Here is a 12,755-nt window from a genome sequence, read left to right on the forward strand (position 1 = left end):
ACACACCGCAACAAAAAGTAGCCCCTTCTCGCCACAAGCAGAGAGAGCCTGTGCGCAGCAATGAAGACCCAACGCAGCCAAAAATAAATAAATAAATTTATTTAAAAAAAGGAAGAAACCTTTGGGACCAAATAAATTTTAGATATCAAATTTTTTTGTGTGTTTTGAAAAGGTGATAAGATACCTTATTTATGTTATAACCCCAGCAGGGTTTAGGGCAAAACCACATACATAGCCCCTTAATATTTTTACATTGACATATGCATATTCACATAAAGTGCGATAAATAAGGCAGATAATCTGAGGTCAGTTATGGGTTTTGCTGATAAATGAGTTAAGAAAAAACGAGTTTCAGAGTTTGTGGGATTTTCATATTGTAAATAAGAGATGGTAGACCTGAATACTAATTAGAGGTGGAGGGGAAAAACACATTAAACAAAGAAAAATTAAGAACTGTGGTCTAGTGCAGTTTGAGTTAGGAGAAAGAAGTCAGAGTTTTCACCAAGTAGGGGAGATTTGAACTGGGACTAAAGGAAGGTTCATAGAAAAGTGTTTCAGTTGAAATGAGCAAGACCAAGCCCAATTGGAATCTACGCTTCCTGTCAGGCTGTGGAGTACATATAGGCATGCAGGCTTAGGGTGGGAAGATGAGGGAGGGTTTGAATGTTAGACATGAGAATTGTGATACTGTGTCAAGATTCACAGAACCTTTCTGACAACAAAAGTTGTGTGAAAAATAGCAGACCTTGGTGTCAGAATGATATGGGGGATAAAGAAGACACAGTAGCCACAGATGTGTTTCTAGACCTAGAGCATAGAAAACCAGTGGTCTTACGGTGAAAAACAGAAATCAGAAGTACTTACAAATGGTGGAAGAATTTAGAACGTGGTGTTTAATGGAAAATCCAAATGGATATATTTCATAATTGGGTATAAAACAAAGGTATGGGTTATAAGTATTCAAGGGCTAGAATACCAGAATTGGAGAATTATAAATATGCATTGCAAACATAGAATGTTAATTAATTTTTTTTTAGTCAGATTGTTTTCTTTTGTTGAGTTTTAAGTGTTCTTTGTATATTTTGGATAACAGTGCTTTATCAGGTGTGTCTTTTGTAAACATTTTCTCCCGATCTGTGGCTTGTTTTCTGAATCGCTTGACATTATTTTTCACAGAGCACAAGTTTTTAATTGTATTGAAGTCCAGATTATCAATTATTTCTTTCATAAATTGTTTCCTTGACGTTTTATCTAAAAAGGCATCACTATACCCAAGGTCATCTAGATTTTCTCCTGTGTTGTCTTCTAGGAGTTATAGTTTTGCTTTTACATTTAGGTCAATGATCCATTTTGAGTTAATTTTTGTAAAGGATATAAGTTCTGTTTCTATATTCATTTTTTTGTTTTAATGAGGATGTCCATTTGTTCCAGCACCATTTGTTGAAGAGACTGTCTTTTTTCCATTGTTTTACCTTTGCTCCTTTGTTAAAGATCAGTTGACTATACTTATGGGGTTCTATTTTTGGGCTCTCTTTTCTGTTCCTTTGATCTGTTTGTTTATTTTTTTGCCAGTGCCACACTGTGTTGAGTACCATAGCTTTATAGTAAATCTTGAAATTGGGTAATGTGATATCTCCAACTTAGTTCTTCTTCAAAACTGGGTTGACTATTCTGGATCTTTTGCCTCTCTGTAAAAACTTTAGAATCAGTTTGTCAATATCCATAAAATAACTTGCTGGTACTTTGGTTGGGATTGTATTGAATATATAGATCAATTTGGGAAGAACTGATAGCTTTACAACATTGAGTCTTCCTATTCACGAACATGAAATACCTCTCCATTTATTTAATTCTTCTTTGATGACATTAATCAGTTTTGTAGTTTTCCTCATATAGATCTTATATATATTTCCTTAGATTTATACCTGTTTCATTTTTGGGGATGTTAATTTTAGATTCCACTTGCTCATTGTTGATATATAGGAATGTAATTGACTTTTATATATTAAACTTGTATCCTGCAACTTGTTATATTTGGTTATTAGTTCCAGGGGGTTTTTGTTGATTGTTTTGGACTTTCTGCATACATGATCATGTCATCTGCCACCAAAGACAGTTTCATGTTTTCCTTCCCAATCTGAATACCTTTTATTTCCTTTCCTTGCCCCATTAAATTAGCAAGGACTTCCAGTATGATCTTGAAAAGGAGTGGCCAGAAGGAACATGCTTGCCTTGTACCTGACCTTAGTGAGGAAGCATTGAGTTTCTCACCATTAACTATGATTTTAGTTGTATATATTTTGTAGATAGTCCATTTCAAGTTGAGAAAGTTCCCCTCTATTCCTAGTTTACCAAGAATTTTTGATCATGAATCAGTATTGAATTTTGTCAAATACTTTTCTTCATCTGTTGAAATGATCATGTGATTTTTCTCTATTAGTCTTTTGTTGTGATGTATTACAGTAATAGATTTTCTAATGTTGAATCAGCTTGGCAAGCCTGAGATAAATTCTACTTGGTGTGGTGTAATTCTTTTTTATACTTTTTTGGATTCAGTTTGCAAATATATATTTTTATAAATTTATTTATTTTTGGCTGCATTGGGTCTTCGTTGCTGCGTGCGGGCTTTCTCTAGTTGTGGTGAGCGGAGGCTACTCTTCGTTGCGGTGCATGGGCTTCTCCTTGCAGTGGCTTCTTTTGTTGTGGAGCCTGGGCTCAGTAGTTAGGGCACACGGGCTCAGTAGTTGTGGCTTGTGGGCTCTAGAGCGCAGGCTCAGTAGTTGTGGCACACAGGCTTAGTTGCTCTGCGGCATGTGGGATCTTCCCAGACCAGGGCTTGAACCCATGTCCCCTGCATTGGCAGGTGGATTCTCAACCACGGCACCACCAAGGAAGCACAATTTGCAAATATTTTGTTGAGGATTTCTGCATCTATGTTCATGAGAGTTATTGGTCTGTAGTTTTCTTATAATGTCTTTGTCTGGTTTGGGTGTTAAGGTATTGCTGGCCTCACAGAATGGGTTAGGAAGTATTCCCTCTGCTTTTATCCTTTGAAGGAGATTGTAGAGAATTGATAAAATTTCTTCCTTAAATGTTTGGTATAATTCACCATTGAACCCATCTAGAACTGATGCTTTCTGTTTTGGAAGGTTATAATTATTGATTCAATTTCTTGAATAGATACAGGTCTATTCAGATTATCTGTTTCTTTTTTTTTGTTGGTTTTGTTTTATTGTGGCTCTCAAGGAATTGGTCTGTTTCATCTGGGTTATCAAATTTATGAACATAGAGTTACTCTTCGTATTCCTTTACTTACTCTTAATTGCCATGGGAAATGTAGTGATGTCCCCTCTTTTGTTTATGTTAATAGTAATTTGTGTCCTCTCTCTTTTTTCCTTAGTTAGCATAGCTAGAAGCTTATTTATTTAATTTTCAAAGAACCAGCTTTTGGTTTCATTGATTTTTGTCTCTTAATTTCCTTGGTTTTCAATTTCATTGGTTTCTGTACTAATTCTTATTATTTCTTTACTTATTCTTCCTTCGGATTTAATTTGCTCTTTTTCTAGTTTTCTAAAGTAGAAACTTAGAATATTCATTTTAGATCTCTTCTTTTTTAATATATGCATTCAGTGCTATAAATTGAATTAAAATTTTGAAAAGCTGTTTCATTTCATTTTTTTTTGACCCATATAGTATTAGTATTATGTTATATAATCTTCATGTTTGGGGATTTTCCAGTTGTCTTTCTGTTATTGATTTCTAGTTTAATCATTTGTGGACTGAGAGCATTGTATGATTTATATCTTTTTACATTTGTTAAGGTGTGGTTTTGACCCAGAATGTGGTCTGTATTTGTAAGTGTTCCGTGTAAGCTTGAGAAGAACATATATTCTTCTGTTCTGCAGTGAAATAGTCTGTGAATGTCCTTTATATCCAGTTGATTGATGATGTCATTGAGTTCAACTATATCCTTCCTGATTTTCTGCCTGCTGGATCTGTTTCTTATAGAGAGGTGTTGAAGTCTTAAACTCTGATAGAGAATTCATGTTTCTCCTTCCAATTCTGTTGCTTTTTTCCCTCACAATTTGATGTTGTTAGGCATATACATGTTAAAGATTGTTATGTCTTCTTAGAGAATCAACTCCTTTATTATTATATAATGCCCTTCTTTATCCCTAATAACTTTCCTTCCTTTGAAGTCTGCTCTGTTTGAAATTAAATAGCTATTTCAGCTTTCTCATCTGGTGATTAGTGTTAGCATAGTATATTTTTCTCCATTTATTTTCTTGAAATCTGTATGTGTCTTTATAGTGAAAGTGGGTTTGTTATAGACAACATATAGTTAGGTCATGGTTTTTGATCCACTCTAACAATCTCTGTCTTTTAATAGGTGCATTTGGAACGTTGACATTCAAAGTGATTATTGATGTGGTTGGATTACTATCTGCTGTATTGGTTACTGTTTTCTATTTGTTGCCCTTATAGTTTGTCTATTTTTGTCTTCCACTCTTTTTTTCCCTTTGCTCTAATTGAGTTTTTTTATATGATTCTGTTTTCTCTCCTTTTTTAGCATATCATTTACATTTCATTTTTTTCCTACTTTTTTTACTTGTTGCCCTGGAGTTTGCAATATACATTTACAGTAAGTCCACTTTCAAATAACACTATACTACTTCACACATAGTGTGAGTACTTTATAATAACAAAATAATCCTAATTCCTTCCTCTTATCCCTTGTATCTTTGCTGTCATTTATTTTATTTATATATAAGCATACATAAACATATACACACATAAGGTATAGTCATAAACATACATAATCAGTTATCAATACATTGTTGCTATTATTTTGCTATGATTAGGCAGTATTTATTTATTTATTGGGTGAAGTAGAAAAGAATAGCTTTATTGCTTTGCCAGGCAAAGGGGGCTACAGCGGTCTAATGCCCTCAAAACTGTGTGTACCTGCCTGGAGGAGGTAGTGAGGGGTTTTATAGGAACGGTTCAAAGAGCACGATCAGCTCATGGACCTAGGCAGTCTTCTAGTTAGCCTTCTATAATCCTACGGTTAGGTCCCAGTCTGTTAGTTAGCCTGTGCCTCTGGACTATGAACTTCATAAGTGTTTTCAGTTTTTTTCTCTCCCCTTAGGTAGGACAGGATGGCTCTCGTAGCCTGGAATTGAAAATTTCTGTTCCCCATGTGGAAGGTTAGAGCTGGCTGGAATTGGGTATTTCCCTTCCCCAGTCAGTTAGGCTCTGAAAATAGCCCAGCAGGTCTGGCTTTGATTAACTAGTTTCCCCTAAGGGGAGACCCTCTTAAGAAAAACAGAATGTTTCAATGTATTTCAAAATGGTTACTTTTTCCCTCTCCTTGCTGGAAGCTACAGGGGATTTTCTTAGGATATTTTCTGTGGGAACCTGGCTGAGTTCTTGGAGGTAAATCTCACAATATTGTCGGGACCCTGTTATGACTGGGTTGCCCTGGAGTTTTTACCTTTCAAGAGTTTTTAAGTGAGCCTCTAGCAATTTGTCAATTACAGTTCAGATTTTACTACCCCAGCACTGATTCCCTAGGTGGTTTCTGCTCATGAGTCTATGCTCTAGGGAGCCATAACTGCCTGTTTTGGCCTGTGGGTCTCTCCAGTCTTGGGACAGCAGTTTGCTCTGTGTCCTCCCCCCTCTCATGGATCCAAGAAGAGTTAAAAAGCTTTTTATTTGTTAGGATGAAGTGGAATGGCAATTTCTAAACTCCTTTTTTGCGGAACTGGAATGTAAGTGGTATTTTAGTTTTACTTACAGGACTTATTAGCCAAAAATGCCTTCTTGGCCAACTATTACACCATTCATGCAGCCTGAGCAGACTGCCTCACTTGGGCCCAGCCCTGGTCCTAAAGTCCTCCTAAGAGGGGGAAGAAGCAAGTATATGGACTATATACTTAAGAAGTTTGTCGTAAGAGGAAGAAGGATTTAGATGGTTTCAAATCTTTTAACTTGGAGACCTGACAAGTATTAAGTATTTCCTGTATGTTTTATAGAATCTAAATAACTCTAAAGACCATGGAAAAGCTGAAGACATCAGGTTTTATGAAATTACACCACAATTTTTATATGGGCAGGTTTTCCTTAGGGAAATAGGTAAGGTAACAAGAAATTGGGAAAGCTGGGAAGACCCTCCCCAATATGTGAAGTAAAAAAATGTTTACTGGAGGTGTGTACTGCTCCACTCTTTGGTGGAGAAGTGACAGGATAGGTTTGTGTTTTATGAAAACCTAGAATGCTCTGTTATATTTCTGTGAGGCCCCAACACCCTAATTGCTTTTTCCTTCACTGAAATATGTGAGCTCTTCTTGGCTCTGAGGACAGATATCTCTATGTTGGGATTGAGAATGAAAAGGTCACGGATTCAACTGCCTCAGCCATTCATCATTTGTGAGAGAACGTATGTAGACTGCTTCCTGGTCAACTCTTGAGCAATGTATTTGTTAACTCTGGGCTTAGAGACTTTCTAGAGACCCTAGAGAACAAGGAAGAATCATTTTAAGAGGCTGTGTTTTCCTCTGCTCTGATTTCTCAACCAATTCTTTCCTACTCTTTTTCTATAATTTCTCAAAGTTTCTAGTCTACTGGTGGAACTTTACCTTGGTTTTTAGTGTTATTATGTGTCATTCTTAAGAATATATACATTAAATTAATTAGGTGTGTAGGGTGGAGGTCAGGGAATATGTATTACCACTTTAGAGGGATAGCGAGACAGAGGGTAGACAAGATGCACATATTCAGTATGCAATATTGAACCAAACATGATGACTAAATAAAAAACCCTGTAATTAGGACCAGTAGCCCACATAAGATATTGTTTTTATTAAAATGAATAAACTTTTATTAAGTAAGAACTGACCATAATCTTTGCTTTCCATAGTTACTATTGAAAGTATAAATTTAATCAAATGTTTGAAATCTTTACATGAAAGCTGTGATTTCTGGCCTATTGGTTGGGCCCATCTCCAACTGTAAGCTTTGAGTGTATAAAAATGGGTACCTATAGCTATAGAAAAGGCAGGAGGAAGATCAGATTCCATGAGTAATAAACTCAAGACTCTAGGTTGATCTACCATGAGACTGACTCATTTTAGAACTGAAAAATACCTTTTTATCTCCAAAGTGTTAGACTTCTTTAACATTTGACATTTTAGATTCCAAATATTATTATCTAGTATAAAACAGTGGTTTATATTTTTCTTAATTCTTAAGATGCACAGCCCTCATGAACAGTAATGTTGATAGATACATCATTGAAGAATTATAGTTGGAACATTGACAGGATTTAAATTTTATTTCTGTACTATTTATATTAGGTTCTCACTTTAGGCTTTATATTAGAAAAACCGGATATGAGAGTGTATTCATAGTAATATAATAATCACAAAAATTTCAGCATGTTAAAAAAGTGTTGGTAGGCAAATACATTTTGAATTTCAAATCCAAATTTTCAAATATCTGATTGTTCTTATCAATATCTAAAGGTCCTGTTATTTTACGTGTCCTTATGTTTCATCTCTTTTCTTTTAGGTCTCTTTTATTCAGAACCTTGTATTTTGTGTAGAAAGAGTTTACCGTGTGCCTGACTTTGGTGTCTGGGAAAGAGGAAGCAAATATAATAATGGCAGCACAGAGCTGCATTCGAGGTAATTTGCTGATTTCTGAGTGTTTGTTTGTTTGTTTTAATTTAAATGTGTGGAGCATGAACAAAAATCAAAGAACTAGATTAGAACTCTGGTTTCTATGTAATTTTCATCTCCTTTTTTCTATATATGATTCAGATGAAATGCACATAAAATTAAAGGAAGAGTCTGCTCTCAGTGCCCATCAACAGATGCAGGAAAAGAGCAGGGTGTCTTTCCCAGCTTCCCAAGGTGTCAGTACGTGCATATCAGTATCCAGTCCAAGGCTTGGCCTTTCTGCTCAACCAAGTCATTTTCTTTTTCCTCTTTGAAATGACACTGTTGGAAAGATCAAGTACATTAAAATTGCCAAACAGCAATTGTATATGCATTGCATGTAAAATTCCCTTTCGTGTTATAGAGCTGATTTTTATTGTAACAAGAGATACTCATACCCTTTATATTTTGTTTAACTAAAAAATGTAGCTCAATTAGTCCTATCCATTTCACAGTAAAAGATTTAAGAACCTAAAGGTTATCAGCTATAGGTCAGTTTAGTCTCTTTATTGAGATTTGAAGAAACAGTTTAGGAAACACTGGTTAAGAGGAATCTGCAGCTCTCTACTTTCTTGGATAGAAGGACTAATTACACACAAAAAATTAAGCTGATATAAGATATTTAGTAAACTAAAAACTGGCTCCAGATCACTAGCTATATAAGATCTCTGTGCCTCAGTTTCCTGATTTATAAAATGGAGATAGTAATGTACTTTATAAAGTTGTTGTAATGATTGAGTTAGTATATATAAAGCATTTGAACACCTGGCATAAGGAAACACTGAAATGTAAGTATACTCACATATTTAAGAATATTTTAATAACAAAGATTGAAACAAAAAGGATTTTTCATTTAACTCCGGACAGCTAACATACAAACTTTTCTATAAGTTTTATGATTCATATGAGGCATTTTTATTATACAGAGTAGAATAATAGCAATATGTAAGGAAGACAGTAAAGGAGAGAAATAGTTTGTGGTAAAGTGCAATTCAGACATTAAACAAATTCTGGCAAATACTAAAAATAGGAAGATAACATTATATTTCAGCTATAAGTTCTCAACATTCCAGATTATCAGTCAAATTCAAGACAGAAAGTTTATATGATTGGAAAAGGTGATTTTTTTAAATTTACCTTTTCAGTAATTATGATTTATCAGACCCCTTTTCTGCTTTTTAATAAATATTTAATATATGCCAGTATGGTCCCACTGGCATTATTTTCAGTATAAAATATTTGGAGTAGGGTTTTTCCTATTTATAAAAATTGTAGTAAGTTCAGAAAGAACCTTGGGTAAAAGTTACCATTAACCCTAGAAAGTGAGGGTATTGAGAGGCCCCTAGCGAAAAAAACAGAGGCTCCAACATGTTTTCCTGTAACTGTGCCATCTTTAAACTGAATCATTAAGGATTTTATTTCAAGCCTAGGAAGATCATTAAGCGATGTTCTTTGCTACCTTTTCCATGCAAAATTAATCTCAATTGTAGCAGGCCAGTTTTATTCAAATGGATGGGAAATGAAGTTTGCCATTTAGCTTTGGATGATGGGTTTTATACATTTAGCATTCATCTTCTAATTTTCCATGGTAGAACACTTAAAAGAACTTCAAACCTTTTTTTTCCCCAAATGTTTCTTAGCTCAGGTATCCACAAGCCTATTTGAGATATGTCACCTCTGCTGCCAAAATGGTCTGTTTTGAAACTACAGGAGACCTGAGCCCTAAGGCACTCATGGACGCAGTGATGGCAGCAGTGGTGGGAGACCAATATCTTTCTTTTTTTTTTTTAATTTTTTAACATCTTTATTGGAGTATAATTGCTTTACATTGTTGTGTTAGTTGCTGCTGTATAACAAAGTGAATCAGCTGTACGTATACATATATCCCCATATCCCCTCCCTCTTGCATCTCCCTCCCACCCTCCCTATCCCACCCCTCTAGGTGGTCACAAAGCACCTAGCTGATCTCCCTGTGCTACGCAGCTGCTTCCCACTATCTGTTTTACATTTGGTAGTGTATATATGTCAGTGCCACTCTCTGACTTCGTCTCAGCTTACCCTTCCCCCTCCCCATTTCCTCAAGTCCATTGTCTACATCTTCATCTTTATTCTTGTCCTGCCCCTAGGTTCATCAGAACCATTTTTTTTTTTTAGATCCCATGGTTGAACAACCTTTCCTTTGAATATGATTTGCTGCTTAAATTTTAGGTTTCTAACTAAAAAAAGATTGCTTAATAAAAAAAACCTCTTGATTAAGAATTCTCATTTTCTTTGTTCAGTAATTTTTCCCTCTAGTCTTTTTTTTTTTTTTTTAGATTCCATATATTATGTGCTAGCATACGGTATTTGTTTTTCTCTTTCTGACTTACTTCATTCTGTATGACAGACTCTAGGTCCATCCATCGCACTATAAATAACTCAATTTTGTTTCTTTTTATGGCTGAGTAAATTCCATTGTATATACGTGCCACATCTTCTTTATCCATTCATCTGTCGATGGACACTTAGGTTGCTTCCATGTCCTGGCTATTGTAAATAGAGCTGCGATGAACGTTGTGGTACATGACTCTTTTTGAATCATGGTTTTTTCAGGGTATATGCCCAGTAGTGGGATTGCTGGTCTTATGGTAGTTCTCTTTTTAGTTTTTGAAGGAACCTCCATACTGTTTTCCATAGTGGCTGTATCAATTTACATTCCCACCAACAGTGCAAGAGGGTTCCCTTTTCTCCACACCCTCTCCAGCATTTATTGTTTGTAGATTTTTTGATGATGGCCATTCTGACTGATGTGAGGTGATACCTCACTGTAGTTTTCATTTGCATTTTCTAATGATTAGTGATGTTGAGCATCCTTTCCTGTGTTTGTTGGCAATCTGTTCTGTGCTTATGCCCAGGGAGTAGAATGTAGAGCCACTACCAGTAAGGGATTAAGTCACACCTCTTAGTCTATTGCTGTAAGACATCCCAGAACTATCTGTGCCTAGTTGGATCTGATCCAAGGATTGCTTAATGCAATATCCTTGTTATATCCTTAAACTGTTCTCATAATTTTAGAAAGCCTGAAATAAAACAGTAATTCTTGCTGTAAGTACTCATACTGCCCTTTGCCCTCTAACTTTCTTTGTCATTCTCCATCTCTGCCATGCAATTCTCCTTAGCGGGAATCAGAGAGAGCACAATCTGACTATCGCCTTGATGCTCCCTAAGGCCTTGTGCTCACTGGCTTGGTAAATGTCCGTTTTTCTTTTGCCACAGTGTGCACATCCCTTCTAAACTGCATGTTGATCAAAGAAGATTACTGCCCCCGGGCCCCCGAAACATACACACATAGTATTCCTTTTTTTTTTTTTTAGTAAATTTATTTAATTTATTTATTTTTGGCTCTTTTGGGTCTTCGTTGCTGCGCATGGGCTTTCTCTAGTTGTGGCGAGCGAGGGCTACTCTTTGTTGTGGTGCGCGGGCTTCTCACTGCAGTGGCTTCTCTTGTTGTGGAGCACGGACTCTAGGTGCGCGGGCTTTAGAGTGCAGGCTCTGTAGTTGCGGCACATGCGCTTAGTTGCTTCGCGATGTGTGGGATCTTCCCGGACCAGGTATCAAACCCGTGTCCCCTGTGTTGGCAGGTGGATTCTTAACTACTGTGCCACCAGGGAAGTCCCTACACATAGTATTCTGAGGATAGAGGCTCTCTCTTCAGCATCCATGCTCAGCGGTCCTCTAATAATTGCAATCTGTAGCACTGTACAGTTACAGAATTAATTTTTATTTAGGCCAAGCAGGAAACATTACTACCTTTTATACAGGAGGAAGCTAAAGTTTAGAAGGTTTTATAATTTCCTCCCCTCCACTCCTTAAATGATTCAAATCAAAAGTGAGTAGAGCTAGAACTGAATTCCAGGTGGTTGGCCTCCAAATCCAATGTTATTTTTACTGTATCACGTTGTAATTTAAAGTCTGAAAAAGTTTTCCTAAAGTTTGAAAGAACGGCAGGGTGTACAATCTTGGTGACATTTTGCTAAGTTTCAAGGATATCTTTGCTTAGCAATCAGTAAAGCTTGATTCAGCATAATGCTTTTGTCAGTCCCTTCCTGATTCTACCCTTTTCAGCCCCAGGTTTGCTGGTATCTCTTTCAGTCCAAATTCTTGAATTATTTAGCATTTCTTAGATAACTTCAGAATTGTTTTCTAAAAAGTGATCTCATTACATTTAACCAACACCATTCTCGCAGCAGCCTCACCCTTTTCAGGGATTTGGTAAAAGAGTCCATTGCTCTAAGTTCAGTATAACTCTAAATGTTTCCTAAGTAACCATTCGCTGCTCTCCCGATTTTTCTGTTGACTTAACTTTCCTCAAGGAACATGCTCCTTTTAGTTTCTCCTAGGGTGTCTGGAACTATTTCAAATAATTCTCCTTTTTTCTTCTGTTTATTCTCTAAGTCTTTTAATAAATTCCCTTACATTTAAAAATCTTATATTATTGGATTTAATTGCATTTTCCTTCATATATTCTTTTGGTACCTATTTATTATAACACTAATTCTTCATCCCCAGAGTTATATATCCAGGTAGTCCTCTTAACTGCTCCAAGTTTAATTCAAGTTTTTAATTTTAATATTTTCCCTTCCTCATTTATGTAAGGATATTTCTACACCTTGAGGCTGTCTTTAAACCCTTTAAACCAAAACTCTGTTTTGGAGAAGAGATGAGTCTTCTATAAAATGTGAATTGAATCCCAAACCTAACTTTGAATTTTTTGGCTATTGGGAAACAAAAAGGAAAGCTGTAATAACTTAGTAGTAATTTAGTAATATATGCCCAAATGGAAAGATTATTGTAGTTATATATCCAAATGGAAAGATTATTGGTTTTTTTGTGTGTGTGGTTGTTTTTTTCTTTTTTTCTGTTTTATGGTTTTATGTTCTGTTCTCTAGGCTTTTGCAATAAAGAAAGCTATCACTAAAATATCAGATAAGCAACCACATAGCTCTACTTTACTCAGTTTAAGATGCTTTTAGTGGCCATTTTACTTCATACAGTGCT

General features: G+C 35.8%; 1 protein-coding gene across 9 annotated transcripts in view; it reads left to right on the forward strand.

Annotated features, from left to right (window-relative positions):
- Window positions 1-12,755, forward strand: part of PHKB (phosphorylase kinase regulatory subunit beta) — a 208,101-nt gene that overhangs the window by 62,182 nt on the left and 133,164 nt on the right. For 8 of the 9 annotated variants that reach the window (XM_022555124.3, XM_089902984.1, XM_022555122.3 and 5 more), the window contains one exon: window positions 7,570-7,685. The exons of the other annotated variant lie outside the window; for it this stretch is intronic. In XM_022555124.3, the coding sequence (XP_022410832.2) occupies window positions 7,570-7,685 (116 nt within the window). The remainder of the gene's footprint in view (window positions 1-7,569; window positions 7,686-12,755) is intronic. 9 annotated transcript variants of the gene reach the window in all.

The sequence above is a fragment of the Delphinapterus leucas genome, chromosome 20, assembly GCF_059928025.1.
Source record: "Delphinapterus leucas isolate spDelLeu-1000000601 "Yukka" chromosome 20, BTC_Dleu_Yukka2, whole genome shotgun sequence".
Lineage (NCBI taxonomy): Eukaryota > Metazoa > Chordata > Mammalia > Artiodactyla > Monodontidae > Delphinapterus > Delphinapterus leucas.